Source organism: Podarcis cretensis, assembly GCF_951804945.1.
Source record: "Podarcis cretensis genome assembly, chromosome: Z".
NCBI classification, from domain to species: domain Eukaryota; kingdom Metazoa; phylum Chordata; class Lepidosauria; order Squamata; family Lacertidae; genus Podarcis; species Podarcis cretensis.
Window position 1 is genome coordinate 13,925,700 of NC_137184.1, and position 23,177 is coordinate 13,948,876.

At 41.4% G+C, this 23,177-nt stretch overlaps 1 protein-coding gene across 6 annotated transcripts in view; it reads right to left on the reverse strand.

Annotated features, from left to right (window-relative positions):
• The window catches only part of MED27 (mediator complex subunit 27), a 171,616-nt gene that overhangs the window by 136,570 nt on the left and 11,869 nt on the right, over positions 1 to 23,177 (reverse strand). Inside the window, exon 1 of one of the 6 annotated variants that reach the window (XM_079962578.1) lies at positions 2,016 to 2,235. The exons of the other annotated variants lie outside the window; for them this stretch is intronic. Within the exon in view, the coding sequence (XP_079818704.1) occupies positions 2,016 to 2,018 (3 nt within the window). The 5' untranslated portion in view covers positions 2,019 to 2,235. Of the gene's footprint in view, positions 1 to 2,015; positions 2,236 to 23,177 lie in introns of those variants that run through there. 6 annotated transcript variants of the gene reach the window in all.

Consider the following 23,177-nt stretch of genomic DNA (forward strand, 5'->3'; position numbering starts at 1 on the left):
ACAGTGACTGTTCAAAAGTAGTAGACTCCATGCCAAACCATGTTCAAATGCTGCTTAAAAATAGCGGAGGTCATATCCATTACTAATGTATCTATATGTGAGTTTTGTACATGTATATATGAGTTTTGAACAATAAACTACATTGCTTGTTTCAATTAATTTGCACAAGGGTGTAGGTTCGAAACTATTTCGGGGGTTTTTTTAATGCAGGCAGACTTGTTTAATTGGAGGCAACATAAACACAATTAGCTAAGAAAAGTTTCCAACTGCATCCTAAAGCCAAAATGTAGCAGGCTTGTTTCAACTGAAAATAATGTTTCACAGCTCAAGTACTTAATTAGGTACAACAGGCCTCTCAGTGACACGTTTAAATACACATACAAGCAAACAGTCAGCAAATCATTTAGATCTGGCTAATTTTGTTATTCAATGATGTTCCAGGCAAAATAAACACAGAGAAAGAAAACAATGCTTAAAAATAATAATAATGAAATGGCAATTGCACTCTTTAGAGGGTGGGGTGTTCAATCACTGAAATAGAACGTTTAATACAAGATTGAGAGCCACAGACACTCCAAAATGAGAGACAAAGGGCCAATTCAAACACAGGGCCAATGTGTATGTTCCACACACAGCAGTGTGTAGGAACAAGTCAGAGGCTCCCTTCTGCTTCTACACAAAGCCAGAACAGACTTTTGAATGAACCAGGAACAACACAAGCATAGGCACCGGCTCCAGGGGGCTGAGGCATCCTTAAACTTTTTTTTTTAAGTCCCCTCACCCCAACCCCTTGTTAAAGCTGAACACTGATACGAAAGGAGGGGGGGCACCTTTCCTCACCTCCTCCTCTTTGAAAGGGGGCCCGAGGCGATGACCTCGACGGCGCCCAGCTCCTGAAACCTCACACTGCTGCACAAGCACCACACTATACCCCTTAACTTTATAAAATTATATTCTTCCCTCCGGACTCCATGATGCTACCCTCAGCGCCATAATCCTTGAACCGACAGGTCACGTACACAGGAAAACCTTAATCCTGTCAGATGGTCCAGTCAAGCCCTTCCTCCGGGCAATGCCAGGTGGCAGACGATACATATCTGCGCCATTGTCTTGCCATCACCTGTACTCAGGAAACGTTTATGCATATCTCTTTACTCTATGCAACCCCTACCTTACTGAACTGCTGATCTATGCAACCTCTACCTTACTGAAGTGATGATCTGTGTAACCCCTACCTTACTGAAGTGATGATCTGTGCGACCCCTACCTTACTGAAGTGATGATCTGTGTAAACCCCCACCCACTTTCCTGAAGTGCTGATCTGTGTAATCCCACCTCTTGTGATGTATTCGTGACGTTTTCTGCACTGTATTCTGGGACCTGGAGGGAACTTTTAAAAGTTTATGTCGCCCCATTCTCGGGGTTCAATTCCATTTTGAACCTGTTGCGCAATAAACTTGGATCTTCTGCTGTTTGCTCCTGTCTCCGGCTGAGCTCATTTTCCTCCGCAGGGACCCACGGACTTAGTCCGATGAGCTGGGTGGCAGAGCAGCCTCACACCCAGATTTTGCCGTAACAGTACGGAGCTAGACACAGAGTGACAGCAAGACATTGCACGACACCACATGCAGCCCCTCAATGTTCTTCAGAAGATGGCGCATCTGGGCACAAGTAATGTTCTATATAAGTTGGTAATGCCCAAGCGATAAATCTACTCCCTGCTCTTTCTAGGTCATCCAGCACAAAGCATGAAGTACAGCAGTGGCAAGTTCAGAGTCCCTTCTTGATAGTCATGGTCATGCTCCCTTCTAAGATTATACAATAATCTTATACAGTAATGATAAATAGGGATTCATGGCAATGAACAATGTAGATCTCCACATGCAGCCTCTCAGCTAGATCGACTATTTTCTTGGTATGGGAAAATCATTTGGAGTACTTCAATATCCTTTTTTCTGAGTAACGTAATTCATGTTTTCCTTGAAGTTTTATTGCAAGTAACAGAACTTACACACCATTCTCCTTGAACCGTGTGTTGTTGGTGTTCCTAAATGCTTAGTTTTGAAGCAGGTCTTCTCTAGAGTGACCCTAGGGGCCAATCCTCAGTGGCTGAGTCACTTCATTTCACTTTTACTACAGTCAGCACAAAGGATGAGAAGACTTCTCAGTGGCTAAAAAGCTCCGCCTTTTGTGCTAACTGTTGTGAAGGTGGGGGGGGGATAATTAACAAAATAAATCCACCTGGTAAACTGGGAATATCCCCTCAAACACAGAGTTTTGGACATTCCACACCTTTCCTCAGCAGAGTTTCTTTTTCTTTGAGTAAAATATGTGGCTCACGTAAATGTAAACTAAGCTTTAATCATAAAGAAAACTGTAACAAATTAACATAATGAGGGAAACTAAGGACACGAGGCAACTCTGAGGCAAGAAACACAAAGAGGCAGTTAGTCACTCTCAACTGAAACTTAATGGAACACGCTGAAGGGAGGGGCTGATTCCGGAGCATGACATATAAGCCCAGCCCACCAGATACCAAGGGACGCGGGTGGCGCTGAGGGTTAAACCACAGAGCGTAGGATTTGCCAATCAGAAGGTCGGTGCTTCAAATCCCCACGACGGGGTGAGCTCCCGTTGCTCGGTCCCTGCTCCTGCCAACCTAGCAGTTCAAAAGCACATCAAAGTGCAAGTAGATACAATAGGTACTGCTCTGGCGGGAAGGTAAACAGCATTTCTGTGCGCTGCTCTGGTTCACCAGAAGCGGCTTGAGCGCCGCAATCCTAGAGTCGGTCACGACGACCTAATGGTCAAAGGTCCCTTTACCTACCAGATACCAAATATTCTACTGATCAAATTAGGCCCCAGTGTTTTTCTTACACTAACTGGGTGACTCTAGGACGCTGGTGACAGGGAGCCTGCTGCAGAACTAGTAACAGGTCTCTGACCCTTTCATTTCATTTCATTTCATTTTCAATTTGTATACCAGCCAGCCCACTACATCTATGCTGCCATTACTTCTCTGCACTTTGCACAACACTCAAGAGGATGAGTGCTCTTTTATGCGTCAAATGCAAGACTCCAGCTCTGACTCCTTCCAAGTCCTCTGGCATACTCATAGAGAGTTCAGATGAGAACACGTGTGTGTGTGTGTGTGTGTGTGTGTGTGTGTGTGTGTGTGTTCATCGCTTTGCACTGAGCTTTGGAAATGAAATCATTCTTACTGCTTCTTGCTTGCCCCAAAGCAAACTGAGAGAAAAGATCCCATCTCAGCACCAGTGCACTTTATAACTTCTCCACACTGAAGGAGCTCATACGCTTCCTGGGTGAGAAAGAATCACTTTAGCACTCAAGAACACCCCGCATTTCAAGGAATCTTCTGACCAGCACCACATAGGCCAGCACAACAGAGATAAAAGTGTTCCTAGTTTTAGCAGCTCCTGAAAGGAAGGGAGCAGAAGGAGTGACCAAAAACAAAACACCTAGCTATTTTGTCCACAAATCTATATGTGTGGGTCCAGTCAAGTAATTTCAACAATAAGAAGTGCTTATGCACTATACAGAACATACAAAGCTTCCAAGAACATACTGAAGAGGACAAAATCAGGAAACAGTGCACTAGGAAAAAGAACGTTCCACTCAAGGGACTCTGATAAAGATGCAGCTGTAGATACAAGTTCCCCTGTCCTCTGCCTTCTGTGGAATAAAGGCATTTAAATACACTCCACAAGAGTATTTCATATATTCTTCGTGCTCTCCACTTGGTGGAAACACAGTTTCTTTAGATAAACTGCCTCCATGTTTTATGAAGTCACTGAAAGGCTCCCTTATTGACCAGCTCTTTAATCAAGAGGAAAAACTCCAACATATTCCATGAAAGATTTCAGAACCCCAGTGATAGGGAAATTACTCTGGTAAAAAGCACGGGCAAATTTACTGGGAAACAAACATTAAGCACAGGGAGGGTGGCACTTGTGACTGAACACACCCTGACTTTTACATGACATTTGGATTTTGGATTTTACAATCCTTTTGGACTTTACTGAAGGTGTAAAATGATTCTGCTGTCTAGGGATGGCACGCTTTTGCTGCTGAATTATTGGGTCTGTTTTACTGGTTATTGTATGACTTATCATCAAGTCTTGTCCTTTTTAGTGTTTTTATATTATGCTTCGTGCTCTTAAAATGTTGTAAGTCACTTGGAGACTTCTATGTGGCAAGTGACTAACAAACTGAAATAATATTAATGGGTAACATGGGAACTGAGCAACAGGATCCATGGTAGCATACAGTTTGCCAAAGATATGGAGTCCTAAACCTGAACTTACATTATTGAAAAAGGAAAAACAGCCTTAAAACAACAACAAACTTTTTAAGCTTCTATTGCAAGTTCCTAAGAAGTATTAGGCCCTTCCTGAACGACTAGAGAATAAGATAGAAAAGAAATCAATTTAATTATAAATGAGGTGCTTGTGAAAACATTTCTCACTTTTGGGCTTCAGTTTTGACTGTACTCAGCGTGAACAGAATTAAAATAGATTTTGTGAAGTAATTACAAGCAAGCATATTCACAGGGCTTGGCCTGGCATGACAGCTGCCACTGGTATCCTTCTTCTCAAGAATGCAAATGATTAAGGAAGATTAAATACCTACTTTGCTTAAATACTCTTGATAATGAGCTCCTTCCCTTCAGAAAAAAGAAGAGTGTTTCATGTTGGCAGCTGATGGATCTTAGTTTAAATTTTTTTAATTTGAAACAGCACCATCTGTTGTTCGGATTCCCAAGTTCAAGAACGGAGTCAAGCTCCAGTCTCAAGGAATTGGGGGGGAGAGAGAGAGACAGGATGGAAAACTGAACAAAACCCAAGCTACAGAGCATATTGCACTGTGCCCTTTTTCATCTGTCACTTTCTAAATTCAGCAGAAAGTTAATACCTTTTTAAATGTACTTTACAAGCTATGCATACTCCAAAAAAGTATTATTTTAAAAATATTTTATGAATTTTCAAGAAAAAGAATATAAGCATAAACATAAAATTTTCAAAACATCCCACAGAAGACAAATGCTTCAATTTCCCCCAAAAAATCTGTTTGTATGTGGGGGTGCCAGTCATGAGGGTGTTCATTTGAACATTTTATAAAGGGGTGCCATATTTCAAGAAAATTTTACACACTGGATGCCAGTGTTAGAAACTGAAATACGAGAGCTAGTAGCTAAATGGCACCCGAGACCTAGGTTATGGGCGCTGCAACTGAATGTCTAGGCATGCTTTTTATAACAAAAATACAAAGCTGAAAATGAATGAACTGCTGCTAACGTCTTATTATTCATTTTTCATGTGGTCTAGTCCTTATCTGAAGACTGCAAAAAACAAAGCCATACTTCTCCTGCCCACCCCACTAATATTCTTATGAGGATCCCTTCTCCAGTCCTCAGAGGGTGGCTAGAAGTGAGGAGGCAGAAAAAGGTCCCCTTTCATTCCAGAAATGGCAGTTTTAATCTGAAATCTTAGGCATAGTACTGAGTCCAGAGTTCAGAAATTGCTCGCATTAATAAAATTCCCTGTTGCAAAATGCGCCTAGAACAATGTGAGTTTTGAATGCTGCTGGATGCATCATTCAGGGTTTGTAGTCTCTCAGTTTCTCAGATACAGTAATTGTCTATATGTTCTGCTCCCATTGTGTGATGTGTAGATGGTGATCAAGTCCTTTCAATTTTTTTGCTATAAGTAATTGTGCTGCTAACAAGAGAAAGACCGCCCAGAGTGGCTGTGGCAACCCTGTCAGATAGGCGGGGTACAAATAATAAATTATTATTATCAAGTTCCCTGTGGAATAATTTGAGTATCTTTAAAAATTGTTAATAAACCTAGACATGGCTTGGCACTGTACATTTTGCTCATTTCTGCAAATACCCTTTCCTAAAATGGTTGCACTAATTCACATGTCCACCACATTTGGAAAATTGTGTCAATTACCTTGCATCCATCCCCTCCAGCCTGCTGCAGAGGATGCTTAGTCCATATAACGGAGTCTTACAGGTGTTAGATGCCATCCATATATTAAGTTAAAAGAGTTTTCTCTAATGTGGGGTGATGTTAAGGGGGGGGAGTTTGTCATTCCAATTTGCTTCTTCAGTTTCTACACCTAGGTCCTTTTACCAGTTTTGTTTTAATAGCTGAGCACTGCCCAATGACTAGGTCAGTGAATATTTTGTATAAAATTGTACAGTGGTGCCCCGCAAGACGAACGCCTCGCAAGACGGAAAACCCGCTAGACGAAAGGGTTTTCCGTTTTGGAGGCACTTCGCAAAACGAATTTCCCTATGGGCTTGCTTCGCAAGACGAAAATGTCTTGTGAGTTCCTGCGGGGTTTTTTCCCTTCCCCCCCTTTTCCTAAGCCCTAAGCCGCTTATCAGCTGATCCACTAAAAGCCGCTAAACCGCTAATAGCGCTAATCCGCTAAGCTGTCAATGGGCTTGCTTCGCAAGACGAAAAAACCGCTATACGAAGAGCCTCACGGAACGGATTAATTTCGTCTTGCGAGGCACCACTGTACATTCTGGGGAGGGGAGTATTCAGTCATATTCAGAATTAGTTTTTCAAATGGTGTCATTTGTCTAATTGCTTGAGATTTAATGGCTGAATTTGAGATAAAATGCATCACCTGATAGATCACATCCTTCCATTCTTTCCATTATTTGCCTTGCTGTAGAGAGATATAACTTTCATAAAAGTGAATCAATCTGTACAAGCCTTTTTCTTTCCATTTCATATCAATCAATTCTCTATTGTGTGTAAAAGGAGGTGTGCAATGCGAAGGGAATCAATGGTGATTTAGGTGGCGTTAATTTTGTTTCCAGGATTGGGTTTGTTATCATTTCAAAGATAGTTTTGTAATAAAAAAAATGAAATACCTGATATTCTGTGTTGCACATGTTTATCAAATTCCAATTAGATCCAAAGCTTCTCTTTTACATTATTTATCATACTAATTACATTTTGTATGTGGGTTGCACCATGGTATCTTTGCAAATATGGTAGACCCATACCCCCATCTCCAGGAATACTGATAAAATAATCACAGTCTAAGTCTCTTGCCCTGATGAATAAAGCCTACAATCTTTTTTGCCATTTCTTTATGGTCTTTGCTCAAATACATATACAGTGGAACCTTGGTTGTCAAACTTAATTCATTCCGGGAGTCCATTTGACTCCTGGAACCATTCGAAAACCAAGGCGCAGCTTCTGATTGGCTCCAAGAGCTTCCTACACTCAACTTGAAGCCGCGGAAGCCGTGTTCAACGTTCAGCTTCCAAAAACGTTTGCAAGCCAGAACACTTACTTCTGGGTTTGCGACATTCAGGAGCCAATTTGTTTGGGAGCCAAGCCACTCGACAACCAAGGTACAGTACCAGTGTAGGTTTGAAACAAATATGGTTGTTTTTTTTTTGTTGTATCATCATTTTAACTGTTGTATCATCATTTTAACTCCTAGGATTCTTATTTCTCTGTGACTTGCAATGCCACCCATATTGGCTCTACTCCTCTCCTTCTTCTGCCTTTTCCTGAATGAATTTCCAATTGTTCCAGTGGTAATTTGGCTTCAGTTGGAGTGGAGACTATCAGGGTTTTGTTGTCTGCAAATATAATAAGTTTAAACGGGAAGTTCCATATGTATCTCACTCCAGCCGCTCATAGCAGGATTTTTTCATTTTTTAAGGTTTCTTCTTTTTTGTAATGCCTCTATGCATAAAGCATTATAAATTTGGACTTTCTTCCCTTCCATATTCAATTCTGTTGATTCTCTTGCTACTTTCATAATTGGTTCTTTTAAGGAAGAATGTGCCAGATTTTTTGTTTGTTTGGTACCTTAAGCCAGTGGTGTCCAAACTTTTTTCAAAGAGGGCCAGATTTGATGAAGTGATTTTTTTAGGATTGAAGTTGTTGAGCTTTCTTATGGTTTTACCCCAAAGCTGTTACACTTTTTTTAGGATGTACCCCAGGAAATAAACTGCCACAGGAGCCAGATTAAATTGACCGGTGGGCCAGATTAGATTACTGACTTTGGACAAGCCTGCCTTAAGCCCAGCCTCAAGGGAGCATGCATTCTGAACTGCCATTCCAGGAGCGCAACGTAGAACAGCTATACCCCAGAAGGAGAAGCAGACAGCATGCTCGAAGGCCAAAGCAAGACCATCACTAGCCATTGATATAGGAAGATCAGGTCAGGATGGGGAACGCGAGCTCCCATTGCAGCTGGGGTCGCTGCTGAAGTCCTGCAGGATTCGCAGCATAGGCTTGCTAGGCCAGCCTGCTGCCACCACCCACTTCTCCAGCGGCTCCATAGCCTTCGGCCAGGCTGCGTGTCTCTTTCTGCAGCTTGGCTGGTGGAGGCCATGGCCTGTGAACAGGAGAAGCCCACGTTGGTGTTGGTGCTGCTGCCACCAGCACCACCAGCATTGCTGCCACTGCAGGGTGTACTTGCCCGGGGGACCCATGGCAGCACAGGCACTGTGGGAGCCTCTCTCTTGTACTGAGCAGCCCCTGAGCTGCCGCTACTGCCACTTTTGCAGAGGAGAGGCCAAGAGGGATCAGAATGGCAGAGTAGGCCATGTGGAGGCAGGTCACCTAGAATAGGTCCAATCCTGGGACTGACCTGTGAGGAGGACTGCAGGAAACCCTAGGGGACCATGCAGCCCATCCCCTGCCGAAGGAGAGGTACCCGTGGCAGGCTCAAATTAACCCAGCCGCTTTCAAGCTTCATTTACCTGAAAATATGACAATACACCCTTTATTTCATAGATCTTTACTGTCAGTGTTTGTACCAGGACATAAGTATCAAATTTCAAGGGAACCACCTCCTTTTCCCACCATGATGGGGGGAAAGGAGACCGAAGTGGAAGAGATATTAGATTTGAGAATAAGTAGGAGATAATTACAGTATTATTACAGTATTAACTACAGTAGGGACGCGAGTGGCGCTGTGGGTAAAACCTCAGCGCCTAGGACTTGCCGATCGAAAGGTCGGCGGTTCAAATCCCCGTGGCGGGGTGCGCTCCTGTCGCTCGGTCCCAGCGCCTGCCAACCTAGCAGTTCGAAAGCACCCCCCGGGTGCAAGTAGATAAATAGGGACCGCTTACCAGCGGGAAGGTAAACGGTGTTCCGTGTGCTGCGCTGGCTCCCAGCCTCTAGAGTGAGATGAGTGCACAACCCTAGAGTCTGGCAAGACTGGCCCGTACGGGCAGGGGTACCTTTACCTTTACCTTTATAATTACAGTATTTGGTTGCATGGAAAGGGTTAGATGAATCTGAGAACTCATGGGAACCAACAGAAAAAATAAACATTCCAGAATTGAGAAGAATTTCACAGAAAATATCCCCACAAGCTAAAACCCCATAACTGGCATCTTCAAGAAATTTCTGAAGAGACAGATAGAGAGGAAGAGGAGTTCATAGGGTTCGGTCCTTCAGAAACAGAGGAAAGAGAGGAGGAGGAAGGGGGGCTTAGGGGAGGGGGTGATGTCAGGGAAGAGTTAGATGTTTCCAGTTTCCCAGAGGGAGAAAGCTTTCCACAAGGCGGGGAGGAGAGCAGTGAATCTAATATAAGAGAGCAACAGGAACAATAGGGAGGGATAGGATGTTCACAGGAAAGGCAAGGGTTAAGTTATAGCTCAGATTCGGAGGAGGTTAGAAAAAAGAGTGGGAAAGCGAAGTTAGAAAAAAGAGCGGGAAAGCGAGAGAAACGGCGCGTTCGCCATTTTGGGAGAGCTGCTGGCTCTGAGGAGTATGTTACGATATGGATGCAATGCAGCTGCAAAGTGCTAACTTGAAAAGTAAACATGATGGGAATGTTGGGACTGCCCGTGGGAAACAGAGGGACAGTCTATTCACAGTGCGAAGCACCGGAATTAGCTCAGAGTGTAATATGAGCTCTTCCGGTTGTTCCTGTCCAGGAAGTTTTTGCCACTAGAGCGCTGGAGTTTGAAGAGAGCAGTCATGTTTTTTGTAATGCTGCAAAGACAGAAATAAAGGCATGTAAATACGTTTCTGTCTATCTCTTTCCCCTGCCAGGGGGCAGGAAAGAGGGGTGTGTTCTTCTCACGCTGAGAAGGATCGCCTATTGAGACCTAGCCTAGATCTTGCTGGGGAATGCAACCAGGGAGGTCAACAGGGAATCATGCCGGGTGCCTGGGAGAGTTGCCAGTTTCTCCTGATAAAGGCTTGATTTCTGACAGAATAATAGTTAAAGATAAGAACTGTTTATAAGATTGTTAATACGCAATAAAAAGTTATAAGAGAAGAAGCAGCGTTTGTGTGGTGATCTGAAGAGGACAACGACCAGGCCTGACATACCCCCCTTTTATTTTTGTTTTGTTATCATTTTATCTAAATTCTCACCCCAACTCCCTCCCACCCTCCCTGCCAATTCGAGGAGGCAGGAGAGAGCTGCATACCAGGACTCAGAGCTAGGGAGAACCTCATGCCAGCTGCTCAAACTCTACCTCCAAAAATTTTAACCTTTTAACTTTCGGTTTATTCCTTCAAACCTTACTCTCCATTTTGGAGGTCTGATCGGTAGTTAAAAACAGAAGTCAGCAAATTTGTCCTCTTTTTTTGCTCTTCAAAATATGGCAACCCTACCTATACACTCTCTGTGTGTCGTTTAAATTCACATTTGAAGTTGGAAATTGTTGATTTAGCCAATTACCAAAAAAAAGGCTTTCATCTCTGTTTTCTCAAAGCCCTCTGGAGCTCCTTTTAGTCGTAAATTATCCTGTCTACTCATATCCTCCCAGGAATCCATACGAAGTTGTAGGCCTGACACTGGTTAAGTGAGTATTTTAATGGTGGATTTGTTGCATATTCCTAGTTCCAAAGCTTCATTAGTTGAAGCAGACGGTTCAGTAAATTTTGTAGATAAGTCTTTAAATTTTGTTTTAATTTTGACTTTAAAGTCTTTGAAGGCTGCATTCCATTCCATTGCTAAATCCTTTTAAAACTATTTTAGAAGATCCTGGAAGGGTTCAAAGTCTTCTTTAGTAAGACACACAGCTTTCGGGGTTATAGCTGATTTTGTTTCTTCCTGACCCATATCTGATTTTCCGCTGCTAATTTTAGAGTCAAAATTGCTTCTGAGCAATTTTTCTTTAGATATTTGGGGTGACATGGGCACACCCTTTTAGGATCCACTCCTTTCCTGGGTACCTTTTAGGGTTTTTTTAGCTTATAATAGCTGATAGGTGGAGGTGGGGGGTTGGAGCTAGCAGATTATTTCACCACCTTCAATGATGACGTTACCATCCTCCCTCCAAAGCATATTAAATAAATAAACCAGTGGACCACAAGCAAGACTGGAAGCTAAAAACAAGGATATAGTACTTGAAAGAGTAAGTTATTAGGAAGCCCACTGATATATATTTCATTATTTCCTTCTTAGTAATTCCAAACATCTATGACCTTTTGGCAGCATTAATGCTCTGTTCCATTCACTTTCCAATATTATCATCTAATTCCATTAAAGAGCAGCTCTCCCTCAAATAAGAGCTTTTACGGGAAGAGGTGTCATGGTTAACAAGCCATTGTGTTAACATGGGGGCAGATAAAAAGAAATGTGTGTTTAAAGGTACTAATTGATTTGAGATCTGACATCCTTATCAGGCCACAGAAACCTTTGCAAAAAAGAAGAGAGAAAAGAAAAGGCATTTTATTAACAGGTAGGTAGCCGTATTGGTCTGCTGTAGTCGAAACAAAATAAAAAAATTCCTTCCAGTAGCACCTTAGAGACCAACTTAGTTAGTTATTGGTATGAGCTTTTTTGTGCATGCACAAGAAAGCTCATACCAATAACTAGTTGGTCTCTAAGGTGCTACTGGAAGGCATTTTATTAAGTCTTTCTATATCTATTGCAAAGCAGACATTCATTTTCCAGCTCTGAAACAGCAACATGCACACACAGACACATGGAAGGCCATCCAAGCAAAGGAAGACTCCATTTGAAAGATGAAGCATCCTTTCCATCCACTTACTCAAGCACACCCTTCAACTGTGGAATGTGCGCCTGCATTGGTCTTTGAAAGGTCATTGCTGCTTATGAAAAAGTCAGAACAAAATGTGTACTTCAATATTATACCTTCAATTTATAAGCCAAGAGAACCCCTAATTATGTGGGTTGAGGGAAGTAAGTTCTGTCTCTGTCGGAGCTAAAATGCCTGTGGCATCACTCACACAGAATTCACACAGCCTGAGCAAACACAAGCCCAGGCAAAGGGCTACATGATATGAAAAGGTTCGTTACGCCTGTTAGCATCACTTGGAAATTGCTGCCCTTAAACTCTACTTCCTACCAATGAAGTTGTTGGATATTGCCCGACCAATTCAAATATTTAGCAAGAAGCTTCCTTGAACTAATGTGCTACAATTTGGATACCCAAGTTCAAGAGGGAGGAATTCAGCTTGGTCAAAGTGCCACATAATGCCCCCTCCTTTTATTAGATTGAATGGTGGGTTCCAGATATGCATGATATGGTAATTACCTAATGTGCTTCATGAGGCAAATAATGGAGAAACACTGATTCTGAGATGCTGATGGTGGGCTGAGAACATCTTGACATTTTTAGAATATCCTGAGAACATCCATTGTGTTTGCAAAACAAGTCATAAGTGGACATCCGTTGTGTGTGTATAAATTGTAAAGATAGCTGATGAGGCAAACAGCTAGAAGGTAATGCAGGTTGTGCTATGCTGGAAAACACTGAGCGGACAAAAGGCCCAAATTGTATGTAGGTCCGTCTGGAACTGAAAGACTTTGAAGGGTCTTTAATACCACCTATGAAGCAGCTCACATGCAGCAACAACCTATGAAGCAGTTCACACCAAGAGGCAGTGTGGTGTAGTGGCTAGAGTACCGGACAAGAACCTGGGAGAGTGAGCTTCAAATCTCCCCCTCTACCACAAAGCTCACTGGGTGACCTTGGACCAGTCACCATCATCTCCCAGCCTACTTACCTCACAGGGTTGTGAGAATAAAATGGGGAGGGAGAGAATCATCTATATCACCCTGAGCTTCTGGGAGGAAATGTTGGATATCAATGTATAAATAAATAACCTCTACTTCTGAATTGACTTTGGGGTTAGCCAACCAAGTGTCATTAGGGAGGGGGTTAAGGTTTTCTTTATCTGCTAATTAGTGGGTGGGAGTATTGCTTTATCTTCTGAGTACTGCTAATGCTGTTTGCTACTATTTATACAGTACATTTATACAATTTCCAGAAGATGCTATTCAATTCAAATCCACCCCTCTCACTTCTTGAGTGCTGAGCTACCAACTCCAGAACTGCATGGATGATTTCATACTTTACACACAATTACTTCAGCTTTCCTTTTTTAAAAAAAGGGAATTACTACCTTAGTACAAAAAGCCCCCCCCCCCAACCCTCTATACTTTGCATTATCCTTTAGACAAATAGGCATGTTACTTCTAAGCTGCTAGCTAATTCCTACATTTGCAAAATGGGGAAAAAGAAAGTTTCTCCCCTTTAAAAAGGCAAAACAGCATGTAAATTAAAAATGGTACATTGTGGAAAGCAGTCATCAATAAAAGAAGGTATACAGCCAAGACTGCCATTACATATTCTTCAATCGTCCTGAAATGCAAGTTTGCCCTTTAAACTCAGTGGACCAACCAATCAATTCGGCTGCAGAAAATAAACAGTGTGCATGCAATGTAGAAGACTTCCCTGCAGAAGGATAAACTTTAAATGGCTGCCAAGCTTAAACCACTTTATTTTGCTGAAGAAGTTACCAAGATTTGTCTCCATTGATTTAACTTGCAAGAAAACCACCACCTCAAAACTGCAGCATCAGCAGATACTAAAAGGTCAGCTTCTTGCAGGATGAATGCTGTATCAATACTTATTAGGATGTTTTCATACAAGGTACACGAGAGGGATGGAGAGAAGATGCCTGTAATCTCACTTAATCCTAGAGCATCACTGTCAGGCTCTTTAGAATGTGGGAAAAAGCAAAGTGGGAGGGGGGAGCCCTTAAAATATTCTTGGGTATTTTAATGGGCAGAATACTGGACAACAATATCCTGGCATTTACAGCTAAGAGAAGTACATATTAATAAATTTGAAAGTAGACCATTGCATGGCAAGCAGAATTGCCTGCAACAAGGAATATTTGTGAACTATTCCACCTCCTCTCCTATTCCTTCAAGTCCCCTATACTGTAAATAAGAAAGGATAGGAAGGAGACTAAGAAAAGGCTCTGTGAGCTAGTACCTTTTGTGGATTTATTTGCAAGGCTGATATTAGCTACCAATGGCCACCTCTGAACCAGTGTTAGAAACTGAGATATAAAAGCTATTCCTCATCATGGCCCCTTAAACCTAGGTTACAGGTGCACTAGCGAAATATTTAGGTGCTTTTTGTTTTTTACTAGATTACAAAGCTGAAAATTATTTGTGTATATTGTCAGCTCCAGCTAAAATCTGACTCATGCTATAGCATAGCAGAAAAAAGAAAAGGCTGCTGTGTGCCAGTCAGGCAGATGATGGGGATGTCAGGTGCCAAAATGCACCTGGCAAATTTCAAACACTGCTTGGAACATAGTTACACTAAACATGCAAATCTGTTTTATATCACATTCAGTGTTATGGATTCCCACAAAGAATGTTGGGGGATTATAGTTGACAGAGGTGATGAGAGTTCTTATAAATTATTCCCTTCACCACCACTACAATTCCTATGTTTTTCTGGGAAAAGGAAATTATCTAAGCCAGTTTATTTTGTGTCAGTATGCCATAAAATGACCTTGATAAATCAAGAGCTTCCTTCCCCAACAGTATTAGAGAGATATTTTGCCAATCTGGTTTACCGTTGATGCCAAGGTATTTATTGCATTTTTATGCATTTGTACTGTAGTGAACCACCCTGGAATTCTTAATGAGGGGCAGTAAATCAATGTTTTAAATAAAAATAAGTAAGATCTGCAACATCACATTATACAGTGTCTTCTATTTACACATTCCACCATAATTCTTGTTTTTATTAACTAACTTCTAGTTACCCTTAAACTAGAAGGGTACTGTGCATAGTCATCCATTTACAGAAGGCATTACCAGTCAATAGCAAATGTGATATGACTCCTTAGACAACACGTGGTTGGTATCATAAATTAAGGAGGTGGAACAGAAGGATTGCCATGGACAGCTACTTAATTCATTTCTGTGAACATCCCAATATGAACTCTTGTCAATTTACCTACTTTCTGCAGCTTAGTTTCCAGCTTGGCAAACTCAATTACCAAACCCTTAGAATAGGGTGAGATAGAAAAGGGTAACATCTAATTAAATAAGAACAAATCTAGACTTTGTGGGAAAATCCTAGCCCTGTTAAGAGTGTTTGAACCATTTTTGCCAGATAGAAATGTCAAATGCTAGTGATACTTTTAAAACTGATTCTAATAGCCACTTATGTCTATGTGTTTGGGCAAAAGTGAGACAAGCTTGGAACACTTAAGTCCCACCCATTTCAATAGGCGAAGTCTAAGAATATGCTTAGCTCACTGCAACTAGCAGGAACATCTTTTCAAAAAGCTGTCGAGACTGCTTCTTCCTGCTTCTTCTACCTTGCAAATGCATTGGCGGGTGGGGGAGATTACAATGTATCTCGACACTTTGCCAGGATATACTAGCAGAAGAGGTGACTTTGGATAATCTAATGTGAAATTTGATATGATAGCAGCAGCTGTGGGGTGGAGTGGGGAAATTAGATTTTAAAAGCAAAATAATATCTGCAGTTTACTTCATCCTCCTAAGCATGTTTTCCCTGGCCATATTATCATAAGGAAAACTGTTGGGAGAGAGCATGTGCAGGGAGATAAGGTTTAGAGGGCTCTGAGTCAGCTGTAGATCAGTGGTAAGACATCTGCTTTGCATGTAGGGCTGGTAGATATCTCTGTCTGAAACCCTGAACTCTTACCAGACTGTCAATGATAATGAGATAGATGGACCAATGATTCAGTACAAAGATGCTTCCTATAATTTGGCACATGCATGTCCCTTTTGCTTTGAAAAATCCAACTCCCTTCCCCTATTTCCATTTATTTTGAAGATTTATACCCAACCTTTTAAGCAAATGATATCCAAAGCATCTTCCAATGGATCAAATGATACTAGAGCAGTGTATATTCATTGGTCCCATTCATATGTTATTTAAATAAGCTCAACTCTCCAGTGGTTTGATATCACCCCCGGAAGCACACTCCATTGTTTCCCAAGACAGATGGATGCCTACAACAACAAGCTTGAGGGTCGCAAGTCCCTTCCCCTGTGAAGTCTGGAAGATTTCTACAAAGATCTGCTTTAATTTCACCAAAACTTAGCTTACCATCATATACTGTCCAAGAATCCAATCCATAAGCAATGCTTAGTTAAATATATCAGCTTTGTAACCTATACAACTGACCAGGGTTTTGTTTTGTTTTGGTTTGTTTGTTTGTTTGTTTGCGAACTAGGATTCCTGGTTCACACACACTGATCACCAAGATTCAGTGAAAGCCAAACTACTTTCTCCATAAGTGCTCTTCCTGGGCTGGGCAGAAGCAGGAAAAGGTAAGGGGGGAGTCTCTGAGCACCACACTCTGCTCAGAGGCCTGTGGAGGTTCATTCATTTTGTGCTAAACTAGTCTTCACCAACCTGGTGCCCTCCAGATGTTTTGAGCTACAACTTCTGATAGCTATAGTACAAAACACACAGAGGGTGCCAGGTTGGCTGTGCTAAACAATAGCTAAATAATAATGTGCAAACATCATGTCCTCCTGCTGCTGTCCTTATGAAGCTCACAGTGAGTCTGGGGAAATATCCCTTCCCACGCAGGGAATGTAACATTAAGTGGTACTGGATAGAACCGTGTCTAAAAAACTGGGCTCCTACTTTGGCCAATAAAGCACATTTTTCTCTTATTTAAATAAATAAACAAAAGCACATCCTTCTTACTATCTCTCAGCAACAGGCGAGCAAAGCAGCAATGGAGAACAGGATGCTGGACTAGATGGGTCAATGGCCTGATCCATCAGGCTACCGTATATGCTCAGAGATGCTGGGAAGAAATCATGGCTAAGTCTCACCCTGGTATTCTAGTGACACTGCCATGGGGAGCCCAGTGATAATAGATGGTGTCAGGATGCACTAGGTGTAAAATCTCTACACAGAAAAGTTTCATGTTTAAAGCACATGAAACTGTCACAATTTGGCCCTAAGCCTTGAGAGATCCTACAAAGTGATTTGCTCAAAATGACAGATTAGCCTTTAAAAAAAAAATCACACTACGCAATCTGCCAACTAATCCCAAAACGACAAAAACAAAAGTTTATATAATTTCTCTGAAATTCTAGAAATGCAACCTTCCACTAGGGAGTGAAAAATGGCGCTCGCGCACACACACGCGCGCACACACACAGAAAATAAAACACGGAGCCGTAAGGCAGGCCAAAATTACAATCTCAACATGACAACAGCATTGAAACTCCTAAACAGAATCCAACAGAAAGCATATGGATAGGGCAAATGGATATTAGTATAATATGTAGCTAGTTTTGAAGCAATATTTCCTCTTATTCTAGATAGATAGATGATGGATTGACAGACATACAGACAGGAAGAAAGAGACTAAGATGGTCTACAGAAGAGATATGGAATCATTCTACCACGTAGTTCTTCTATTGAAGTTCATCTCAGACACAACAGCTTCCCCCACACTCACTCTGGAGTTGGAAAGCTGACAGCTTCCATATATTTCATACAGTAAAAAGTTAGCATAGCAAAACAAATCCCGGTTGATGTCATGATTGGCGGGGGAAGCTTTAATAGATAAATAGCAGTCATTTCAAACTGAATTAGGCTCCAAGTGAAAAGAAGCTGTCAAATACATTATACACATAAAATAAATATACATTTTTTGGGGGAAAACCATAGTGGTTGGCCAAAAATAAACAAAGCAACCACATTAATATTTTAGACACTGACAGCACCACAGTCTTCTGTATTTTACAGGATTTTACAGATTTATTGGTTTCAGTTTTAAGGCTGAGTTTTGTTTTATTTTATCTGTGTTAACCTAAAACAAAGAGCCTCTTATTGGCAATTACCTCCCACACACCTAGCCTCAGAGTGACAGTTTAGGATACAGTTTACTTCAGGGAGTAGGATTGAGTAGTGATGTACTGCGAGTATATATGTTCATTAGTAGAAATCCTTCAGCTGAAGCCCAGTCTTCAGACAGGTATTAAGCAGGAGTTCTATCAGTAAGCCCCAACTGTCTATATAAACATGCATGCTATGATCTGAGCTTTTACACTGTACTCAGCAGGAACACAGCTCTGCTCCTTAATAAATTAGTGAAAAGAGACATAGTAGTACCTTCTCACCTTTATGGAAATAAACCTTTTCAAAAACCAAACTGTGCATGCTATTCTCTCCTTTTTTTATATAGCTGGTACTATTTAAAAAACAGAATAACAATACATATAGGTGACACAACTCTTCAAAACTCTTAGCTGTAGGATCCCACACACCTTTCTACCAACCCACTCCTCCAGGTACAAGTTTTCACTGCCTTCCACTACACTTAAGCAACGAATCAGTACCAATGTTAATTGCAGTCAAGGCTAACCAGAACTGCTGTTTGAGGCAGGAGCTCATGAAACAGCACTACACTACACTACAGCATGCTCCAGATTTCTCAAATGCACAAGTCAATGATTACATCAGAATCACTGCCAACAATTGCTAATTCCTTGGCTAACATTAATCCACATTTCCTCTTAAAGGTAAAGGTAAAGGTAAAGGGACCCTTGACCATTAGGTCCAGTCGTGGCCAACTCTGGGGTGGCAGCGCTCATCTTGCTTTATTGGCCGAGGGAGCCGGCGTTCAGCTTCCAGGTCATTTGGCCAGCATGACTAAGCCACTTATGGCAAACCAGAGCAGCACACGGAAATGCCGTGTACCTTCCCACTGGAGCGGTACCTATTTATCTACTTGCACTTTGACGTTCTTTCGAACTGCTAGGTGGGCAGGATCTGGGACCAAGCAACGGGAGCTCACCCTGTCACGGGGATTCGAACCACCGACCTTCTGATCTGCAAGTCCTAGGCGCTGTGGTTTAACCCACAGTGCCACCCGTGTCCCTACACTTCCTCTTAGCCAACAGCTAAAGAGTAAGGTCACATAAAGCTTCCTCCAAAGTGCCGGTACTCCTCAATCTAGATGAAATCTGGGAAACATTTAGCTCTCCAGATTTTGCTGAACCTCATCATCCCTGGCCACATTTTCTAGAGCTGATAGTTCAGCAATATTTGGAGGGCCTAAGGTTCCCCATACCTGGTCTAGATGGACTTTCGTTTCTTATTATATTCATATTAAGAAGATAAGGTGTTACAGCTGCTTGGTCCATCTAGCCTTGATCTTTCTTGTGATACTGGAAGCTGCTCTCCAAGGTCTCAGGCAAGGTCTTTCCCAGATCTGCCCCAGTATTATGGTTTTCCAGAAGCTTTTTGAACCACCCTACATTAATTGGTATCCAATTCAGTATGTTTGATTTTTGCCATGTTAATTTTATAGCTTATCCAAGATATAAAAAATAGAAGGTTTTTTACCAATTCCCAAAAGTTGTCAGAAATGAAATATTTGGGAGTTGGGAAGGAGATTGTTTTAAATCCTATTCAAACAAATGGTAAACTCTTTTTGTAAATTATTTTTATTAAAATATTTTAAGGCATGGCAATTCGGTAGCATAAACACTTCTCTTACACTGTTAAAAATTTAAGGTGCTGAAAACAAACTAGACTAATTTTAGCAAACTGAAGGAGATGTGCTTGTTTTTTTTAATTACAAAAATACACATGCTTCTCAAGGAGAATTCACATGGGAAAGGGAGCAGAATAACAATTCTGAAATTGTCCAATTTTGCTGGTATTATATCTGTTCACTGTTTTAATACTTTTATAAAATGAAAAATTTTCTGCCTTTTATCATGGAGAATTTTCCACTGAAGCTCTTTGAGATGCAGCAACTTGAATAAGAGATTTTGCATTCAGTGCATATGCTTCCTCGCAGAACTACCGCCAGCAGGGGAATTTGTACAAGAGAGGGGCTAGGGAAAAGAAAGAATACAGTTCTGTGGTTTCTTCCCAATCTTAACACAGTTAAGAGACACTGGAGCATTGCATCCATAATGTTCCACTGTTTCAAGTACAACATGAAACTGCCTCGGGGCTAAAAGAAGGGCCATACCTCAATAGCAAAGCATCTGCTTTGGATGCAGAAGGTCCCATGACCTATCACTGGCATCTCCCTTGGGGCTGGGAAAGAATCCCTGCCTAAAACCCTGGAGAATCTCTGGCAGTCAGTATAGGCAATACTGAGCTAAATGGACCAACTGCCTGACTCAGCACAGGGCTACTTTCAAACATTAAAATGATTTGAGGTTGTCACTTTCTGAAGTGTACCAATATTTGGCAATGCTGCAACCTGAGCAATGCCAGTTCTCACTTCCCTTAATTAGGCAAAATTGGATTCTAATATATCCCCAAAGTGCTATAAATCACTAATACCTTGTCAGTTCTTGGTGAGATTGAAAGTGTTAAGGCACCTTTATTTTGCAGTGGGCACCTTGTTTGTCTCCCATAAGGAACCAGATCCTATTTGTTAACAGAAGGCTTCTGTTCAACTTTATTTAAACTTTTGTTCTATTATACCTTGGTCTCAACATCTGTCTGTGATTTAATTTTTTAAAATAAATAAATAAATAAAATATATTTCTGTATTTAATTTATATATTCAATCAAATATTTTAACTGTGTAAAATAATGTTAAATATATTACAAACACTTTAATTTACAATATGGAGATTTAATTCAATGTGCAGTCCTTGGTTCTGTGGCAAAAACTCTTGTGGCCCACTTGGCCTGACAGGTTGGATCGCCCTGTGAGTAAACACTCTTAAAAGGATAAGAAAAAAAAGATCACTCATTTTACAGCAAAACCCGTTCCAAATACCTTTGGAACTCCCTTTCCAGGAGGACAACCTGTAGCTTCTTCACTCTGAGTCTTTAAAAAAAATCCTACTGGTATCACATTTATCAAGTCTGCATTAGGCTGATTAGAAAAAGGTTAACATTAGCTTTTCTTTTCATAAGTGTTCAAATTTATCCAGAACTATGATTCTGCCTTCCTCTTGGGCTTTTATTTCAATCTGAATATCAGTAGGTTATCTATAGTCATAGTACACTGAAAAGAATCCCTAAATCAGAAGTGGGGGCAGGAGGCAGGGCAGCTGATAATGTAGGCATCTCTACCCTACACGGTTGCCCTGACATTCTCCCTCACACACTGCAGAACATCTTCCAAGAGCAACACAGCTTTTGTTCAGGACTGTGAATGAGAGAGAGACAGAGAATATTGTGTTTTTTAAGGTATCCCACACACACACACAACAATTATCCTCAGGCTGAAATTCTTTGGGCATTCAACTTAGGAAATGCTAATATTGAAGTAAAGGCTGTGCTGCCAAGCAGCAGGAGCCACAGCAAAAACACTGTCACAGAGGCCTCCCCACCATCACTTAGGAGGCTGAACCTTACAAGGCAGAACTGACAAAAGCCAGCAGGATCCTGCATACCTAAGGAAAGCACCAGGATAATTTGGTTCCACAAAAGTATCCCATCTGCAGGGGCACAAAAGCATCTACTGTGCTACAACAATGGCCCCTATAACCCATACTATATTAACACACACACTCAAAGATGGTATGAAACCATTAATGGCAAAATTGGCCCCAAGGAAGACAAGGTATTTGTTGTGTGTAAGGACTGCCATTAACTCACCTCCTTTGTACCTGAACAGTGCAACACAGGTGGCTCACTCAGTCAGATCCCAGAATACATGTTTAACAATAAATAACCAAGTCTTTCATTTTCTTTTTCCTTGGTATAAGCACAGCCACAGATGTTTATAGAGCAATCTACATGTCCCAATTAAATGCATGCTTTCAATAGTTATCAGCCAATGTCAAAGCCCTCTTTGTTCTGCAAAGCCCAGAGACAAGAGCCTCAGTTAAGGGGGTTTTTCATTGTCATAGGTAGTCTCCTGCTGGAAATTTCTTATTATAAATGTGCCACCCTGCTGAGCAGAACCCTACAGGAATTAGCTCTTTGCAATTTCCTACAATACCTACTGTGCATCTCAACCCTTTCAAGTACAGAGATTTTTCCCCATTTGTCTAATCTCACTCTTTTGTTTTACACTGTTTAGGCAAGGAATATTTTGCATTGTTTAGTTGACTGGCATGGAACATCTTTAAAAAAATAATAATCCTAAGATTGTCAGCTACAATGCAAATGAAACAGGTGTGAAAGGGATTGTGGATTTCAACTACTTCTACAAGGGCACATGTGAACCAGTGAATGCCAGTTCTAAAATGGGCTCATCTGATTAAGTATCTTCACATCACTGAAAGATCTACACCTAATTGAGGGGCTTCTATTCAGCACTACAAATGAGCAGTTTCCAATCAGTGCTATTAATAGTGTACAGGAGCTTGGTTCTAACAAGCTTGGTTATTGTCAACCACAGCAACTTTACCTAATGTTCTGATTACATTTACATAATAATTGAAGGTTTTCCTAAACCACAGAAAACTACGGCAAAACTAGTCACAGAACCTACCCAAATAAAACACACACCCAAATCCTGTTTCCATTATTCTCTGACAGTAGATCGAAGATTAATGTTGTCAAATCAAAACTCTCAAATGCGACTGTTTATACATGTGCAGTTGTTACAACTGCTCTCCCTCTCACTGTTTATGTGGATTTTAATCACCATATGCCAACTTATACAAAAAATTGTTCCAGTGACACACGGTGGGGTTTTTTTGTAGGAGAACAGTTAGGATCAGGACCGGGGGGGGGGGGGTGCACACGTGACGCTGTGACATCCTGACATCACACACATCCTGAAAGAGGCGCCAGGGTTCTGATGCATGCTGGAGCCCACCTGCCTCGTTTGCAAATCTGGGCGGGCTTTGGGAAGGTGATGGGAGGACTCTTGAACCCATCAGAGCATTGCGCCTCCCTCCCTCCCTAAGCCAGGCAGAAGCTTTGTGGGCTTTAAGAA